The 20,643-nt window shown below is 34.4% G+C and overlaps 2 protein-coding genes across 2 annotated transcripts; one reads left to right on the plus strand and one right to left on the minus strand.

The window, feature by feature from the left end:
* The first annotated feature begins 5,413 nt into the window (after nt 1-5,413).
* Nucleotides 5,414-9,092, plus strand: LOC141841494 (putative disease resistance protein RGA3). The gene is made up of 3 exons (XM_074729667.1): nt 5,414-8,782; nt 8,861-8,914; nt 8,993-9,092. The coding sequence occupies exon 1, from the start codon at nt 5,414-5,416 to the stop codon at nt 8,780-8,782; it is 3,369 nt and encodes a 1,122-aa protein (XP_074585768.1). The 3' UTR covers nt 8,861-8,914; nt 8,993-9,092.
* A 6,235-nt stretch (nt 9,093-15,327) lies between these two features.
* On the minus strand, nt 15,328-15,870 carry LOC141841572 (histone H4). The gene has a single exon (XM_074729747.1). It carries the CDS (start codon nt 15,819-15,821, stop codon nt 15,510-15,512), a length of 312 nt encoding a protein of 103 aa, XP_074585848.1. The 5' UTR covers nt 15,822-15,870; the 3' UTR covers nt 15,328-15,509.
* Nucleotides 15,871-20,643: the final 4,773 nt, after the last annotated feature.

The following is a 20,643-nucleotide window of genomic DNA, read 5'->3' on the forward strand; positions in this document are numbered from 1 at the left end:
CAATGGATTGATAGACATCCATATCAAATCGAAATAAACTATCATCCCTAATTAAAAATACTCACAAATATGATAAATCATATAACATTAAAACTGACCACTACTATGGTTGATTTATAAAATAATAGAAAGTTCTTCAATCATTTAGCTTCAAGACAAACTATGTGATGATAAATAAGAATTATTAATGACCAATAATTGAGCAAGTGAATTGTATGTTAAGTGGATAAAACATCATATGAATAGATATATGAGCTAGTTGCACAATTAAAAATGATAAAAACTCTTCGTTAACTTGAGTATAGAACAAGTCAATTTTAATTTAAGTCATCTCTATTTCAGCTCTTTAATTATTTATAAATACTTAATGTGTAACAGTCATATGCTTATTAAAATTATCTAATTTTTTCATCTTTAAATAACGAAGAGAATGAATTATCTTGATTACCTGTCCCCGGGCAATGGTGCAACGGTAGGATATTCGGGTTGTAACCTAGGGACCCGCGGTTCGAGCCCCAGCTACGGCGTATTTGTAGAAATTTTCCTCCAAATGGAGAACGCAATCAAAGGATGTTGGGCATCTGGATTAACCGTCATATGCGCTTCCCGATTTACCCTGGTGGTCGGTGGGAAACTTCCGTGGGACCTTGGACCGACCACCCCCAGAGATGTGGCTACTGGAATTATCATTTTTTGATTACCTACGTAATTAATCGGTTCAAAAAATTAAATATCTAAATAAAAATAATAATAAAAGATTAGTTAATCATTTAGATTATTATTATTATTTTAATTTGTCAACTACTTGATCTCTCCATCATGTGCAAGGCAAATTACATTATAATAAAATAAGATCAGATTTTAATAATCTCAATGATAATATTATAGATTTATAATACTTTAAAGCCCACTCAAGCAAAGTTATTGTTTTGAAAAACAAAATTGAATTAATTAATTAAAACTTGAACGCCAGCTTTTAATAAATTATAGGTCAATAATTGAGTAAATTAGTTATATATTGAGTGAATAAAATATCATAAGGTAATAGATATAGGATCAAGTTGCATAATGGAAAACGACAAGAACTCTTCATTAATTTGACTATAATGCAATAATTTAAGTCATCTCTATTTTAATTATTTTCTTTAATTATTGGTGAGTACAACCTTTGATGAGTTGTGCAATAGTTGATTTTCCACTATAATTTAATTATTTATGAGTACAATCTTTGATAAGCTCTTCATGTGCGATACTAGACTCTTATTAATGTTATTTAATTTTTTAACAATTAATAAAAAATGACTCTGAATTTATTAAATAAAATTGAAATAAATAAAGACAAGATATTAATTGTTTTACATGTACAATTTTTTTGATTTTCTTAAAAGTGAGCTTTGATATATCAACATCCATAAACATCACCCCTCAATTCAAAACAAATGCAAATGTTTAATTTTCAAATAATAAAATTAATGTCAAGGTTCTAACCTTGATAAATTAATGCCAGTTATCTAATTCTTAATAAATCGGATCTCCCATCCAGATCACACACTATGTCATCTTCTAGTTGACCTTACTTATTTTTTTAATTGCATGATCATTACGAATAACTTGTTCAAAGAGATATGGACAAGATGTACTGTGCTTTGAATGATCAAATTTATTTCTCGATTGATTGAAAATTTTAGTCACTTGGTAACTCAAGTTGACTATGATCGAGTTCTCCTAAGTTGATTTCTACCCTTGTTTCATTTATATTTTCACTCAATTAAGCTAACCACATCTTACCTTAAGTGATCTTCCTCTTGGTTTTTCATCTCTCGAATGCATAAAGTCATTCACTCTGTGTGCCCATTTCTCTTTGTCAATGTACTCTTTCAAGGTTCTTGCTCCTTAGATGCATTAAACTCGTTGGCTCACATCCCATGTCATCATTCTCACATATTTGTGTCTTTTGCTCTAAGTCTGATTGTCTTTGATATTCCTCATCGACCTTCATATTCCTTATGGGTGCCCCGTATTACCCTTCATTATTTCACAAAACCCTAAGTCATCAAGTAGTCTCATGTGTTCTTGTAAGCACAGTTAGACACACATATTAAACATGCACAACAAAAAAAACTAACTTAAACTCATTTGATCAAACATAAAAATTATCATTCACACCACTTGGGGTATCAACGATCTCTTCCTCGACTAATAGGGGTACTAATAGAAAATATGAATTTTCTAAAAATGTCAACCCATGTCACACTGGGTATGAGAAGTAGTGATTGAGGTAACAATCAAGGAGAAATAACTTAAGTAAAAGAAATATAATCTGAGAGCTAACAAGAATTGAAATGCTTTACTAAAATAGTTTGTTAAAAAATTCTTTTATGATGAATAATATATATTATTTTAATCTTTTATGATGAATAAATAATATATGTCATTGAATACTTAGGATTATAATCCATATGGCAACATATACATTAAGTTTCTTTTCTCTTCAATCTAAGAAATAAAATGATTTTAGACCTATAGATTCAAGCTAAGTACGTTTTCTATTTAGTACAACTTGATGATTTAACATGAAGTGTTAATCCTTCCATATCATTATAATTTTTATCATGCTAATCTTGTTGACAAGTGAGACAATACAATAGATCAAGGGAGTCTATACAAAATTTTCTTATGATTAAGAGGTAGCTGAACAATTGGAGGCTATACAATATAATGGCCACCATGAATGCACTGGCCTCTCTCTTGTATGGACCTTAGGGATTTAACATGAATTGTTGATGCTTTCATATCATTATAATTTCAGCATTTTACATTTTATTGAATTGTTGATGCTTTCATATCATATATGAGATAGTTGCACAGTGGAAAATGACAAGAATTCTTCGTTAACTTGAGTATAGAACAAGTCAATTTTAATTTAAGTCATCTCTATTTTAGCTCTTTAATTATTTGTAAATACAATCTTGATGGGCTCGTAATGTATCAGAGTCGTAAGCTTATTAAAGTTATCTAGTTTTTCTTCTTTGAATAAGAAGAGAATGAATTAATAAAATAACTCAACGGTTTGAATAATTGAATACCTAAATTAAAAAAATAATAATAAAAGATTCTCTAATCATTTAGGTTATTAATATTTTTTTAATTTGTCAACTACTTGATCTCTCTCCATCATGTGCAAGGCAAATTACATAATAATAAAACAAGATCAGATTTTAATAATCTCAATGATAATAGTATAATATATAATGTACATTTGTAAATTTATAATACTTTAAAGTCCACTCAACCAAAGTTATTGTTGAATTAATTAATTAAAACTTGAATGCCAGCTTTTAATAACTTATAGGTCAATAATTGAGTAAATTAATTGTATATTAAGTGAATAAAATATCATATGGTAATAGATATATATATCTATGACCAAGTTGCATGATGGAATATGACAAGAACTCTTGATTAATTTGACTATTATGCAAATCAATTTTAATTTAAGTCATTTCTATTTTAATTTAATTATTTGTGAGTACAACCGTTGATGAGCTATGCAAAAGTTGATTTTTCATTATAATTTAATTATTTATGAGTACAATATATCTTCGATAAGCTCTTCATGTGCAATAGTTGATTTTTCATTATAATTTAATTATTTATGAGTACAATCTTCGATAAGTTCTCATGTGCAATAGTCAACTCTTATTAATATTATTTATTTTTTCTAGAAATTAATAAAAAATGACTCTTAATTTACTAAATAAAATAGAAATAGATAAAGACAAGAGATTGTTCTACTTGTACAATTTTTTTTTTAATTTTTTGAAAAAGTGAGCTTTGATATATCGACATCCATAAACATCACCATTCAATTCAAAACAAATGCAAATGGTTATTTTTAAAATAATAAAATTAATGCCATGATTCTAACCTTAATAAATTAATGTTAGTTATCTAATTCTCGATAAATCGATCTTCGATCCAGATCACTCGCAACGTCATCTTCTAGTTGATCTTATCTATTTTTTTAATCGCCTGATCCCTACGAATAACTTATTCAAAGAGATATGGATAAAATACTATGCATCGAATAATCAAATCTATTTTTCGATCGACCAAAAGTTTTAATTGCTCGGTAACCAATTTCAATCACCTAAAATCTAACTCAAGTTGACTATGATAGAGTCCTCCTAAGTTGAATTCCACCCTTGTTCCAGTTATATTTTCACTCAATTATATATTTTCACTCAATTAAGTTCACCGCATCTTACCTTAAGTTATCTTGTAAAACCAGTTAACTAGCCTATGCAGCTCAACAATGGGGGACAGACTGTGGAGGTTGGCTACTAGGCACTACCACAAGTGCTTCTGGATTTACCAAGTGGGTAAATAAGGGGGAGGGCCGCCCACCTCCAGTAATAGTAAAGTTTGTAAGGATCTTAGTTGGATTAACAAAAAAGTGAAAAGCTAATAGAGGCTTTGAAGTGTGATCAAACTTGGGGCTTAGTTCCAAGGCCAAAGGATATGAAGTCTATAGCTTTGCAAGTGAATCTAGAAAGTGAGGAGTCAATTTGAAATTTTCTAGTATAAAGGAACAAAAACTCTTCTCACTATTGTCTCGTATAAATAGAGATGAGCGTATCATTTGTAACCATCCAAGTACGAAGAGAGGATTAGTAGAATTATCTTAATGCCCAATCTATCATAGCTGGATTAGTAGATTTCAAAGTTATTATTTTGAAATATATATATATATATATATATATATGTTGACTTTTAATAATTATTAGGTCAATAATTGAGCAAATGAATTGTATATTAAGTAGACAAAACATCACACAGATAGATATATGAGCTAGTTGCGCGATGAAAAATGACAAAATTAGCTCTTTATTAACATGACTATAGAATGAGTCAATTTTAATTTAAGTCATCTCCATTTTGGCTCATTAATTTTTTTATAAGTACAACTTTTGATGAACACTTAACGTGCAGATACTTACTAAAGTAATCTAATTATTTCTTCTATAAAAAATGAAAAAAATAAACTAACAAAAGATGACGGTGAATAGATATAGACAAAAGATTATCTTACTTGTAGAATTTTATTATTTTTTTAACTTGCATTTCAACTACTATTCATTAATTATTGATGTTTATCTTAATGATTAATTTAATCACTCTACCTTACATGGATATATTTAAACTTTTGTAAGTATATAAAGCTAAATAATCTTTAACGAAGCAAATTGGCATTAAAGTTAAAATTTCATTTATGTTTCATTATGTCAACATCCATAGCATCTCCACTTAGTTCATAACAAATGCAAATATATAATTTTTAAATAAAAATTAAAATTAATATTCTACTTGTTTAGAGCCTATATATAGTCGTTAGGGCACTAGCATTTTGTGCATGCAAAACAAACATCACATCCAACAACTTGTGAGCCCTTTCCTCTCCCTTCTACCAACAATGGCAATGGTCTTAGATTTCTTTGTCTCAAAATTCATGAAAGTCATAACCAACATGGTGGAGACAGAGATCTTTAAGGTGCTCGGTGTTGATAAGGAGATCAAAGCTCTTCAAGAAAGGTTGGAGACAATCAATGGTTATCTTCGCCAAGCAGAGCAAAAGAGTCATGGAAATAATGAAATTGATTTATGGGTGCGGAAGTTAAAGGACATCATGTATGATGCTGATGATGTTATTGATCTCTGTATGATTGAAGGGGGAAAGATATTGAAAGCTCGAGCTTTGTCAGGTTCATCAACTATAAACATCCCTTTCAGCTATCTCTTTTCATGCTTTCAATGTTTTAAATATCGCCATGATATTGCTAATCAAATTATAGCACTGAATAGCAAGTTAGAAGATCTAAAAAATGATACAGTCATAAGAAATAATTTGGATTGGGCAACCAAAGAACCAGTTGATTATGTTAATGAGATATCTCACATACAAGTTGAAGGAGATGTCATAGGAACACAAATAGAAACTGCTATTGAAACACTAATTGCTTGGCTATGTAAGAATAATCAAAAGAAATGTCATGTTTTTGGAGTTGTGGGAACAGGGGGAATTGGAAAGAGCACTCTAGCAGATAAAATATTCAAGGATAGACGGATCATAGATTATTTTCCAAAAAGAAAATGGTTGTATGTCTCTAAAAATTACGTGGAGTCTGATTTGCTAAAAAAGTTGATTAAATTTGAGGAAGGAGGTGAAATCAAAGAAGAAAATCTTGAAGGAAAAAGTATAACAGAATTAGAAAAAAAGCTTGTGTCTGTTCTCACACAGAATACTTTGATTGTGTTAGATGATGTATGGAATTCATCTGTGTGGGTAAATTTCTTGAGAAAACCTATAATGGAAAGTGCCACAAGTTGTACCATCTTAGTTACCTCTAGAAAAGAAAATATTGTAAAACAAATGAAGCCTACATATATCCACCCAGTTGAAAAAATGGATGAAGAAAGTGGTTGGAATTTGCTTAAACATTTAGCATTTGAAGGTGAAGAAGACGAAGATCATATATCAAGCTTTAAGGAAATAGGAATTAAATTTGCCAATAAATGTGATGGTCTACCTCTTGCAATTAAAGCTATTGCTGGGGTTCTATACCAACAAAACAAAGCAAGATGGGAGGAAGTTCTCCAAAGTGATGCATGGAACATGGATCAAATTGAGGAAGAACTGAGGCCTTTATATTTGAGCTACGAAGACTTACCACCTAGATTAAAACAATGTTTTCTCTATTGCTCTTTGTACCCTCAAAAAGATATGTATTCTAAAGAGGTTATTCAGTTTTGGGTGGCCGAAGGTCTTATTATGGATGAACAAGATTTGAGGAGGGATCTTCCAACTGAAAATTTGAGAACAATGGAAGATCTAGGGGAGGATATTTACAGAGAGTTACTTGGTCGGAATCTCTTGGAAGCTAATGTAACTATAGATTTAGACAAGAAATTCTTCTCTATGCACGATCACTTCCGGTCGCTCTGTGCAAAGTTAATGAGAGAGGAAGGGATTTTATATCGACATGGTAGAGAATTCAAAGCAAATGATAATGTGAAAATTCGACGGCTGTCAATCTCTTGCACGGAGGCTAAGCTAGTGTTACCAGTTCAAATTGTAAGGCAAGCTTGTTTGAGAACTCTAATTCTAACGGACTCCTCCAAAACCAAGACGATCGAAGATAGTGTACTTCGAGCATTACCGTGTTTGCGAGTTTTGGATCTCACAAAAACATCAATTGAAACGATTCCAGATTGCATTGGAGATCTATTGCATTTAAGATATCTAGATCTCGATGGAACAAATATTCGTGAGATTCCAACAACTATCGGGAACCTTGTAAACCTTCAGAGTCTGAATGTCTCAGAGTGTGAGTTCTTGGAAAGAGTTCCTGTGTCCATCACTAAGTTGCATAATCTAAGATGGCTTAACATGATAGATTGCCCACTGCTCACTTATGTGCCCAAGGGAATTGGAAAACTAGAAAATTTCTATTCCCTTCACGGATTTAGGGTCGGACAGAATGACTCGGCCTCTGAAGAAGGTTGTGATCTAGAAGAGCTAAAAAATCTATCCAAGTTGAGAGTCTTAAGCATTTACAGGCTTGAGAGGGTAGAAGGAGGAGCCTCTGCACTTGCAAACAAGCCTTTTCTTAAGGTGCTTATGCTGAGTTGGATGCAACCAGATGAGGAGGAGGAAGATGCTAAAGCCGATGAAGAAGCAGATGAAGATGGCCAGGATGATGGAGATGCAAACAACGACATGGGTGATGGTAATGATGATGGCTCTGGAGCAGAAGATGAAAATGAGGAGACTGAGAAAGAAGAAAAAGGATGGAGTGAGGAGCAAATCCGTAGAGCCGAGAGGATATGCAATGAAATGACTCAGCCTTCCTCAACCATATCCGACCTTTTCTTCAAAGAGTACCCTGGCCGACAGTTCCCGAGCTGGATGACATCCTCTTCCTTGGCTGAATCTTTTCCAAACTTGACGATCTTGAAGCTCCTTGGCTTGCCATGTTGCACGGAGCTCCCTCCCTTGGGCACACTGCCTCAGCTCAAGTACCTCAAAATTGAAAGTGCAAGCGCCATAACAGCCATTGGGTCTCAATTTCTCGGATCGAGAAGCTCTGCATTTCCCAAACTCGAAGTGCTCCAATTCGAAGACATTCCCGCGTGGGAGGAGTGGACATTCAATGGAACACCTCTCTCAGTGAAGTTGTTTCCAAGTCTCAGGAATTGTGTTATCACGGACTGCCCAAAGCTAAGAGCTCTTCCTGATGGCCTCCACCGAGCCACCAACCTCAACCAACTGTGCTTGCGCCAAACGTATGAGCTAGGTGAAATCAACAACCTCACCTTGGCTTACAGGCTCGAGGTCACAAATTGCAGAGGGTTGAAGAAGATATCCAACATCCCGTCATTAAGATATCTTGAGGTGGAAGACTGTCCCAACTTGGAGTGCGTGGAGAATGTCGACAAGCTACAGAAATTGAAGGTGCGGAGATCAGATGAAACCAAGCAGCTCCCTCGGTGGCTACCGGGCTTGATCGAGCAGCATAACAACACAGCAAGCACTCACAGGAGTTTGAAGAAATTCGAGATGCGCTGCAATCTGCAACTGCTGAAGAACTGTCTCAAGGGCACTGAGAATTGGGACATCATCAGTCAATTTCCTTCTGTCAAAATCCAAACATATTCCGGCCAAGAGTACATGCGATACACCGAGGATCCCTACAACTATGACCCACATGTTCCTTCTGATTGAGTAAGGTGATTCGTCTATCTTCATATTTCCTCCTTCCCATACAACCTTTCAGTTCTTTCAATCGTTTTCTTTTTACAGGACGGTGTTGATGAAAGCGCCGCCAATCACTTTGTGTTTTCTTCAATTATATTGGTGAAGTTGTGATTCATTTAGAGTTGAAGTGGTAGTATCATCTTCAATTTCATCCTTAGATTTATTTGTCTTTCTTAGGTTGAGAAGCATCAATTGGCTTACTGTAACATGCAGCAGGATGTTGATCTCTCAGAGAAACAAATTGATTTATCAAAGCAGATTTCTAATTGGCACTTCAGAAAGCTTGCAATGATGCTGCTTCAGGAGGTCTAATTGGCACTTGCCATGGCTGTGGCATATATGCATACCCCAACCGTCTATGATTAGCAAGCGAAACTTTAGAGCAACAAAAGAAGCCTGCAACTACTATTTTAGTAAGTGATTCACCCTTCCCATTCAACCTTACAGATCTTTCAATCATCTTCAACTTCATCATGGTAGTTACTTGTCTTTCTTAGGCTGAGAAGCATCAAATGGCTTGCTTAAACATCAGGATGAGATACACTTCAAAAATATTGCAACGATGCAGCTTCAGGTGGTCTAATTGACACTTGGCATGGCTATGACAATCTTCAGATATGCCTACTGTTGAGTATGTGTCAAATTTGCTGGAACATTGAGTTGGTAAATTAATTAATTCAAGAAGGAAAGTCATCTATTTGAACAGAGCAATTCTCACCACCTGGCTATATGAAGTTTTATCAAGACTTTTTCTTCTCTTATCGGATTGCTCTCTATCCTGATTTCCTTATCTTTTCCCTGTTTTCTAGGGATATATATATACAGCACATATATATATATATATATAAAGTAGTAGTGTGCTGTTTTTGTGGAATCGATCAGAGTTTCGCAGAAGCGATCATCTTGTACTCTCTGTTTTAACATAGTGAACTCTCTCTCTTTCCCGTGGTTTTTTTGCCTCTTAAGAGGATTTTTTCCACGTTAAATCTGGTGCTATTCTTCCTTTGTTTTACTGCTATATGTTTGTCTAGCCATCGATTTTCTTTACAAATTGGTATCAGAGCTAGGTTCTATTATGTCGACTGTTACAAAGTTTGACATTGAGAAGTTCGATGGCAAGATCAGTTTCTCCATATGGCGAATCCAGATGAGAGTCGTTCTTACACAAAACGGGTTAAAGAAGACTCTTGAAGGCAAATCCAAGAAACCTGCTACCATGACAGATGAACAATGGGAAGAATTGGATGAAAAAGCCTTATCTGCAATCCAATTGTGTTTGACTCGTGAAGTGCTACGTGAGGTTATTCATGAAACTACTGCTGCTGGTTTGTGGTTGAAATTGGAGTCACAATATATGACCAAAAGTCTTGCTAACAAACTTCGCTTGAAAGACCGCCTGTACTCGCTTCGTATGCAAGAAGGTACTCCTATCCAATCTCACTTAGATGAGTTTAATTCTATTATTATTGATTTGGAGAACTTGGATGTTAAAATTGAAGATGAGGATAAAGCAGTTTTGTTAATTGTTTCCTTGCCTAGAACATATAAGCATTTTAAAGAGATTATGTTATATGGGAATCGTGAGACCATAAGTCTTGAGGATGTCAAATCAAATTTAATGTCTAAGGAAAAATTTGATGCTGATAACAGTCCTGGTGAAACTGCCGAAGGCTTAATGGTTAGGGGAAGGAACTCTGAAAGAGGTAGTGGTAGCAATCGACCTAAGTTTAGGTCCAAATCAAAGGGCAGAAAAACAGATAAGGACAAATCATGTCGTTACTGCAAGAAAACAAACCATGTTATCTCAGACTGTTATAAATTGAAAAATAAGTTGGAAAGAGAAGAAAAAGCCAAGGGTAAGAAAATTGAGAAAAAAATGCTGAGGCTGATGTTGTTGAAAATGACTCTGATGGGGATGTTTTGCTGGCTACTGACACTGAACAAAGAGGTAAAAATGAATGGATTCTTGATTCTGGTTGTACTTATCACATGTGCCCTCATAGGGATTTATTCTCTAGTTATGAAACCGTTAATGGTGGAAATGTTTTGATGGGAAATAATGCCTCGTGCAAGGTCGTCGGTAAGGGTACAATTCGAATTAAAACACATGATGGTGTGATTAGAACTTTGACAGGTGTTAGACACATTCCCGAGTTGAAAAGAAATTTGATTTCTTTAGGCAGCCTTGAAGCTCATGGTTGTAAGTATTCAGCTGAAGGCGGAGTATTGAAAATTTCAAAAGGTGCTTTGGTTTTAATGAAAGCTAACCGTTCTGGTAGTTTATATGTGTTGCAAGGTTCTGTTGTTGCAGGTATTGCTGACGTTGCTACACCTCCGACTCACCAAGATGAAACAAAGTTGTGGCATATGCGATTGGGCCACATGAGTGAGAAAGGCATGAATATACTATGCAAGAGAGGTCTTGTTGGAAGACACACCACCTGTAAAATTGACTTCTGTGAACATTGTGTTTTTGGCAAACAAAAACGAGTGAGTTTTACCAGAGGGATCCATCGGACTAAAGGCACATTGGATTATATACATTCTGATTTATGGGGTCCTTCTCGTGTTCCATCTCATGGAGGCAGACGTTACATGTTGATCATTATCGATGATTACTCCAGAAAGGTTTGGGCTTATTTTCTTCGCCATAAAAATGAGGTTTTTCCTACTTTTAAAAGGTGGAAAAGTTTGGTCGAGAACCAAACTGGAAAAAAGGTAAAACGGTTGAGAACTGATAATGGTCTTGAGTTTTGTGAAGATGACTTTAATAAGTTCTGTGAAGATGAAGGGATTGCTAGACATCACACTGTGGTAAGGACACCTCAACAGAATGGGGTTGCAGAACGAATGAATAGAACACTTATTGAGAGAGTGCGGTGCATGCTCTCTCATTCTGGGTTGGGAAAAACTTTTTGGGCTGAAGCAGCGTCTACCGCTTGTTATCTTGTTAATCGCTCTCCACACTCATCCCTTGATGGAAAGATTCCAGAAGAAGTATGGTCAGGTAACCAAGTTGAATATTCAAATTTGAAAATTTTCGGTTGTCTAGCATATGTTCATGTTACTGATGGAAAGTTAGATCCACGTGCTAAGAAATGTATTTTCATTGGTTATCCATCTGGGGTGAAGGGTTATCGCTTGTGGTGCCCTGATCCAAATTCTAAAAGGATCATCATTAGTAGAGATGTCACTTTTAATGAAAATGCATTTTTATCTTCTGGAAAAGAATCTGTTGTTTCTTCTACTGACGCAGGCAATCAGGTCGATGCGAGCAAGAAAGTAGATTTTGAAATTCAATCAGACATTCCTAAGCCAGCACAAACTTCTTCTGCAGACACACAGTCTAGCTGTGTGCCAGTCTCTACTGATGTTTTTACTGATCCTCAACAACATGATTATACCATAGCGCGTGATCGTCCAAGGAGAGAAATTAGAAAGCCTATTCGGTTTGATGATGAGAGTCATTTTGTAGCTTATGCTTTGACTGTTGCACAAGAGATTAATGGGGATCTAGAACCTCGTAACTACGCGGAAGCTATATCTTGTGGCGAATCGGCAAAATGGTTATCTGCAATGCAGGAAGAAGTGGATAGCCTCCACAAAAACAATACCTGGGATCTTGTTAAGCTTCCGAAAGACAAACGTGTTATCAGTTGCAAGTGGATTTATAAACTGAAGGATGGTATTTCCGGAGTTGAAAATGCAAGATATAAAGCACGGTATGTTGTTAGAGGTTTTGATCAACGAGAAGGTATTGATTTTAATGAAGTCTTCTCTCCTGTTGTTCGTCATACCTCAATTCGGGTGTTGCTTGCTTTGGTTGCCCTCTATGACCTCGAACTTGAACAACTCGATGTTAAGACAGCTTTTCTGCATGGAGAGTTGGAAGAAGAAATTTATATTCAACAACCCGAGGGTTTTGTGGTTCAAGGAAAGGAGGACCATGTCTGTTGCTTGAAGAAATCACTTTATGGCCTTAAACAGTCGCCGAGGCAGTGGTATAAGAGGTTTGATTCATTTATGTTGAAATCTGGCTATTCCAGGAGCCTACATGACAATTGTGTTTATTTTCAAAAATTCCCAGATGGATCTTTTATTTACTTGTTGCTATATGTTGATGACATGCTTGTTGCTGCACCTAACATTCTCTTGGTTAACAAGTTGAAGGCTCAGTTAAGCAGCGAGTTTGATATGAAAGACTTAGGTGCAGCCAAGTCGATTCTTGGTATGGAGATTAGGAGAGATCGTCAGGCTGGTGTATTGCGGTTATCTCAAGGGAAATACATCAAGAAAGTTATTGACAGGTTTAACATGCAAAGTTCTAAACCTGTTAGTACTCCTATGGCAGCTCACTTCAAGTTGTCTGTGGTTCAGTGTCCTCAAACTGAGGAAGATAAAAGGCAAATGGCTAGTGTCCCTTACTCTAGTGCTATTGGAAGCCTTATGTATGCCATGGTTTGCACTAGGCCGGATTTAGCACACGCTGTTAGTCTTGTCAGCAGGTTCATGCACTGTCCTGGGAAAGAGCATTGGAATGCAGTGAAGTGGATTCTCCGTTATTTGAAAAATACTGTTGATGTTGGTTTGGTGTTTGATAAGAAGTTGCATCCTCATTCTAATCTAGTAGTCGGCTATGTTGATGCTGATTATGCTGGTGATTTAGACCGGAGAAGATCACTATCTGGATATATATTTTCTTTATGTGGTTCGGCCATCAGTTGGTGTGCTTCTCTTCAATCGATTGCAGCTTTGTCAACCACTGAAGCCGAATATGTTGCAGCGACAGAAGGTGTTAAGGAAGCTGTCTGGCTTCGTGGTTTGGTTATTGAGCTTGGACTAAATCAAGATGTTCTTACTATATTTTGTGATAGCCAAAGCGCTATACACCTGATGAAGAATAGCATGTACCACAGTAAGACCAAGCATATTAGTGTCAGGCAACATTTTGTTCGTGATACTATTGCAAATGGTGAAGTTGTTGTGAAGAAGATCCACACTGATGACAACCCAGCTGACATGTTAACCAAATCACTTCCCATTGCCAAGCTCCAACATTGTTTGGACTTGGTTGGTGTTCAGCACTGTTGATTGCCTTTCAGGGCTTTGGATTGGGGGAGAGTTCATTTTTGGAATTTGACGCAAGGCGGAGATTTGTTGAGTATGTGTCAAATTTGCTGGAGCATTGAGTTGGTAAATTAATTAGTTCAAAAAGGAAAGTCAGCTATTTGAATAGAGCCACCTGGCCATATGAAGTTTTATCAAGACTTTTTCTTCTCTTATCGGATTGCTCTCTATCCTGATTTCCTTATCTTTTCCCTGTTTTCTAGGGATATATATATACGGCACATATATATATATAGTAGTAGTGTGCTATTTTTTGTCGCACCAATCAAAGTTTCGCAAAAACAATCATCTTGTACTCTCTATTTTAACATAGTGATCCACGTTAAATCTGGTGCTATTCTTCTTTTGTTTTACTACTATATGTTTGTCTAGCCATCGATTTTCTTTACACATACCCCAACAATCTCGGATTTTCAAGCAAAACTTTAGAGTTACAAAGGAGGCCTGCAGCTACAATTGGGATTCAGGCTTATTGGTGATGGTGCTGAAGACAAGTTCTCAAGTGGAAACTGAAGCACTTTTGACAGCATTATACTCTCTCTCTTTGAGACTGATCATGCCAGCATAGCTTTTGAAAATTTCTTCAAAAGCAATTCTACCATTTGCACTTCTTCTAAACTATGGAAAGTGGACCCTGGTCATCATGATCATGTGTTCACTCGAATTAAGTAATGAGTTAAGGTCTTATTTATCCCTATTTTGTACCTGAAAATAATTTCTTTGATGCATCAGACTCTTATTTATCTTTTCAGTTTAGTTACTTCTATAGTTGGATCTCCGAAGGCCAATTCATTTTTGGGCTTTTAGTTGCATAACAAAACATTTAAACCAGGTTTCATGCCATGGCACGTCCGAATCACATTTACAAACGATATTTCATGCCAATCCAATAAAAAAAAGTTATACTAATTCCACGCACAAAGACTCCCGATATCAATTACGATAATGATCACGATGAAGACAATCTATTACCAGATATGTCGTTTGTTGGTGCAAGCAAGCACCAAAAGGATCCTTCAAGTTTTGATGTAATTGAAAAAGGTTTAAAGTTAGTTTTATACTGTGACCAGTTGATAAAGGTTCCTTCAAAGGAATAGGATCCTGGTCATCTCGTGTGACCAGTTGAATAAACTAATTTATCCCTATCTTGTACAGAAAAAAATAGTTTCTATATTGCACGATTCGTGAGAACAAGCCATTCAGATGGCATCCATATTGAAAAGAGACTAAAGCGAAATGTTTTAGCTTTCAAATGTAATCTTGGTCTACCTTCTAGCAAAAGATATAAATATACATCATTTCTTCTATGTTTAGATGTGATTTATAAGCCTACTAGTTTTCATCATTCAATTTGAATTTCTACTCCTTTCAAAAGGAACAACAAATAAGAGCTCGGCAAAAGGACCAATTCATTTTAGGATTTCAGTTTCATAGCAAATTAATAAACCAGCTGCGTCCCTTGACGGCTTCAAATCACATTTACAAAAGGATAATTCGTCCAAATCAAACCCAAAAGTTATACTAACTTGAAGCAAGAGCACCATTGATAGCGAGCTTGCGAAGGGGCTTAGCCTCCGAACCCATAGAGGGTCCGTCCCTGGCGCTTGAGGGCGTAGACCACATCCATGGCGGTGACAGTCTTGCGGCGAGCGTGCTCTGTGTAGGTCACGGCGTCGCGGATGACGTTCTCGAGGAAGATCTTGAGGACGCCGCGGGTCTCCTCGTAGATCAGGCCGCTTATGCGCTTGACGCCGCCACGGCGGGCGAGGCGACGGATCGCCGGCTTGGTGATGCCCTGAATGTTGTCGCGGAGGACCTTGCGGTGGCGCTTCGCGCCGCCCTTGCCGAGCCCCTTGCCTCCCTTGCCGCGGCCGGACATGGCGACGATCTGGATCGGAAATCGCAAAGGCCGCTGGAGAAGAAAGAAAGCGGAGAGATCGAGATGGGAGGTATGATGAGGGAGGGTGGGTATTTAAAGGGGAGGGCATTTGGGTTTGGTTGCGAAGAAAAAGGGAGGGAGTTTTTTTGGGCTTCTGGAAATTAGAATTTGCGACTGTTGGAGGCGGGAATCTGCAATCGCCATGCTCCGTTGGATTGAGATTGGACGGTAGGATTTGGTTTTAGGTGTGGTTCGTGGATCGGTGACGTGGTTTAGGAGTGTGCTTCCGTGACCCGTTCTCTAAGATCTGGATTTTGGCCACGTGGAATTGCTGATAACGTGTAAATTATGTGTTTTTAATAAAGCGAAATTGCGCATATAATCTTATTATTAATTTAAATAAGTAATATTTAAAATATTTGTTATATTACTAAGAAATGGTGTGTATTTGTTATATTACTAAGAAATGTTATATTTAAAAATAGAATATTCTAAGGAATATTCCTTTTAGTGTAGGAAATGATGTGTATTGGTTGGAATTGAAAAAAAATTTGATGTTGAAATGACACCAAATTGGTGTTGAAAATGCACCAAAATAGGTTTTATGGTTGGAAATGGTCTTAAATTACAAATATGATATTTTACATATTTATCATTTTAAAATTTTATTTTAAACATATGTTATTTTAAAATTTAGATATTTTGTGATTATAATGGATTTTTACTAATTGTTTTTTGATGTTATATTTATTAAATATTTTAGAATAGCATGTAAAATATGAAAAATAATAAATTTGTAGCATTAATTTTTAAAATAGTTACTACGCAAGGATAAATTATTATAAATAGTAAATCAAAGTCCCTAATTTTTTATATTGTCAAAAAAAACCTTCTTTTAAAATTTATCAAAATAACATTTCATTCATAATTTAATAATAAAATACCCCCTTTACACTTGGTCTTGTAATAAATTTAATCCAAACTGTTTCAAAATTACACAATTTTAAATGGGGAAAAAATCAAAAAATATCCACCTTTCTTAAAAAAAACATTCCATTTTCAATTACAATTAAAAAAGGACATCTCATTTAACTATCTAAAATATTATTATATTATTTGATCGCTCTCATCAATTATTTTACTCATTAAAATATTATTTTAATTAAATTAATATTTAAAAATAAAATTAAAATCATATAAAATCACTATTATATAAACTAGAACAGTATTTTTATATTATTTTAATTTTTTTTATAAATAATAATCTAATTAAAATAATATTTCAATGAGCAAAATAATCAATGAAAACTTCATGACACTCATCACACTTCATAAATATTATTTAATCATGATTAATGATGTAAAAACTAATATGTAATTTCTTCATTGTATAATTGTTAATTTCTACATATTGTACAAACTAACAACTAACTTCTATAATAGTAATTCAATATTATTTTAATTTTGATTCTCTACTAATTAAAATAACATTTCAATAGACAAAATAACCAATAGAGACTTCATATAACATTTATTATATTTTAAATAAATATTATTTAATCATAATTGTCATGTAAAAATTAACATATAACTTTTACATGTAAAAACTAATATATAACTTCTTCAAAGCATAAGGCTTATGCCTAGGGTTCCAATAAAATGTTTTATATCAATTGAACAACGCATTTGTTTCGCGAGACCGCTGTGTTTCAATTTTCGCAGGGCCACATCACATCTGCATGACTACATATGAGAATTTGATACCGCTTCATGCATTTGATGTACTGCTTATAGCTGCACGCCTACATTCATGAGAAGTTGTTACATGCATGAGAATTAATATATGGTTAAATTGATATTTGATGTATCATTTTAAAAATAACGACAAAATTAATTAATTTTATAGTAATTATAATCATTATATTATTATAAAAATATAAAATTCTATTTATATGTCAATACAAATAATTTTCTTTTCTTTCATCTCATTTTATATCTTCATTCTCTCAAGAGCTAACAGATCAATACTGTGTGCTCAAAAAAGATTAAATAATTTAATAATTTTATCAATTGAAAAAAATTTATTAACAAAATTTGACTATAAAAATTTAATTAATAATTTTGCATCTCAAAAAGCTATAAAATTAAATTTTATATAAAAATCTATTTTTAAATTAATATAGCTAAAAAACTAAATTTTATATAAAAATTTATTTTTAAATTTTGATTCTTTACTAATTAAAATAATATTTCAATAGACAAAATAACCAATAGAGGCTTCATATAATATTTATTATATTATAAATAAATATTATTTAATCATAATCGACAAGTAAAAATTAACATATAACTTTTACATGTAAAAACTAATATATAACTTCTACACCGTATAAAAACTAACAATCAACTTCTACCCATAAAAATTATATATTAAGTTTTACACGACTAAATAATCAGATAATAAAAAATATTTTAGATAATTAACATTAAATTAGACTTTGTAAATGACAGACGTCCTTTTAAGTTTTGCTCATTTTAAATCTTAAAAAGTACATTATAAATGAAATATTATTTTAATAAGTTTTAAAAGAAATGAATTTTTTTAAATATAAATAAAAAGGCACTAGTTGACTGTATGAATACAAAATAATGCCCTTTTAATTTTCTGCTAATTACTTGCCCATAAATTGGGATATGTTTCAATCTGTTCACAGATAAAATAAAAATAAATATTTGAAATAAGAGTCCGTTAGAAAGAGGGAGACGTTTCATTATTATTTTACAAAATAAAAAGCATGGCAAATATCATCTTTATTATCTCATTCACGCTGAAAAATAGAACATAATAAAAAGAAGAAATCATGTATGAATCTCACAAACTTCACATTAATGATATCACTAAAGCAAGTAGTGTCTTGTATGACAAATCTTGAACAACTTACCAATGCAAGATATCAATGGGAGACCCACCTCGAATCAAAATATGAATGAAGAACTGATCCTTACTCCAGTTTACACAATCATCATCCTACGAATGCAAGTGGAAATCGACATCGAAACCTCGCGGATCAGATGGACTTGCACCTGGTCTGTTAAACGCATGATATCAGCGGTTAGTTCTTCAATTATTACTTATCTCACTTTTCAGCTCTTGCAAAAAAAATTCATAAAGTCAAATAGAAATAATTTACGGTCGGTTTTGCCAATTGCAGTATTGTGTTTATAGCGGATAGAAATGACAATTCCGAATAGGAATTACCTCTTATTAATGGTGCAGTAGTGAAACTTCAGGGCTCCAGTTGCGATATCAATGTCAAATCAAAGATACATAACTTGATGGTCGGGAAGATAAGTGAAATAGAAGATTGCCAATCGCAGTATTGTGTTTTATAGCGGATCGCATCCTCAAACAATTCGGGATAGGAGTTACCTCTTATTAATGGTGCAGCTGTAGTGAAACTTCATTAATAGTTAGGGCTCCAGTTGCGATATCTTTGATATACTGCAGCCATATAGATCAAAGATCATATATAGGCAAACTGGTGAAAAACATAGAGGCTATAGGTTATGAGATCCTAACACTTGTGCGTTTAATTACGGGCATCAAGACAAGTGAAATAGAAGATTAGGTCGAATTATATACTAAAGAGAAGTTTCCCACTATTACCATCTTCAATGTGACAACTTGTTTGATGGTGAAGGTCGATCTCCAAATAGCTTGTACAAAGCCCACACAACAAGTTGTAGGCTAATGAAAGAGATTTATAAAATGAACCTAATAAGGCAATAGATCAGTTTCTCATTTAGGTAAGTTATGATATCATGGTACTAGTGTGAACCTTATCCTGGACGAACAGATGTTTGGAAAGGGAGAATCAAAGATTATAACACTCTAGTTTAGTTACAAATGGTATGTCGATGGATGTGTGTCATCTAAGTTAAATTATCCTCAAATCAACAGCACCAAAGTAGAAGTGAAGCTAATCTTAAAGATACAACAGCATAAGGACCACAATAGTTTACACTACTTCTGGTCAGTAGACATGTACATTAACAATTATGTTAAATAAGAAATGCAAGAAAACAGGTAATTGTCAATATCAAATATGAAACAACTGCAAATGAAAGACATCACTCTCACAGGGCCAGGTAAGAGACATACTTTCTTTAAGAAAACATGGTAAAGTGAGTGTTCAGATATACGGACAGTACAAGTCAAGTATCACTGACTGGATGGCTTCTTGGGCCAGAGAGGAAGGTGAGAAAGGTTTTAAGCAAGCACAGTCATTGCTTTGACATTGTTACAATTGACGCGTGACGAGCAAAATAACTTGCTCGGAAAATAATGTAACTCTGTACTGCATATGAGAAAATTTTGAAGAAAAAAGTAAATTAGAATTAGAAAATAAATTTGTGTCTATTCTCACATGGAATATTTTTATTGTGCTAGATGATGTAAGAAAATTGCTGGTATGGAATAGACAAATTTCTTAAGAAAACCTATAATGAAAAGTGCAATGAATTGTCCAGTGTTAGTTACTATAGAATAGAAGATGAAGTAATGCTAATGAAGCAGTCTTAATTATCTATAAAAAATGATAAATCCCAGTTAGCCCCATTGACTATCTCTGAGGGTGACTGGCTCGGCCCCACAGAAGTTTCCCACCGATCACCAAGGTAAATCGGGAAGTGCACACAATGGCTAACTCAGACGCCCAATATCCTTTAATTGCGTTCCCTATTTGATTCTATAAATCCCAGCTAGCCCTGGGGGTGACCGGCCCGGTCCCACGGAAGTTTCCCATCAGCCACCAGGGCAAAT

This window comes from Curcuma longa, chromosome 11 (genome assembly GCF_044706935.1).
Source record: "Curcuma longa cultivar G26 ecotype Majalengka, Jawa Barat chromosome 11, ITB_CL_G26_1.1, whole genome shotgun sequence".
Classification (NCBI taxonomy): Eukaryota; Viridiplantae; Streptophyta; class Magnoliopsida; order Zingiberales; family Zingiberaceae; genus Curcuma; species Curcuma longa.

Excerpts from the sequence above, each read along its gene's own strand:
- LOC141841494 (XM_074729667.1), top strand. The coding sequence starts at position 5,414 with ATGCAAAACAAACATCACATCCAACAACTTGTGAGCCCTTTCCTCTCC.
- LOC141841572 (XM_074729747.1), bottom strand. The coding sequence starts at position 15,821 with ATGTCCGGCCGCGGCAAGGGAGGCAAGGGGCTCGGCAAGGGCGGCGCG.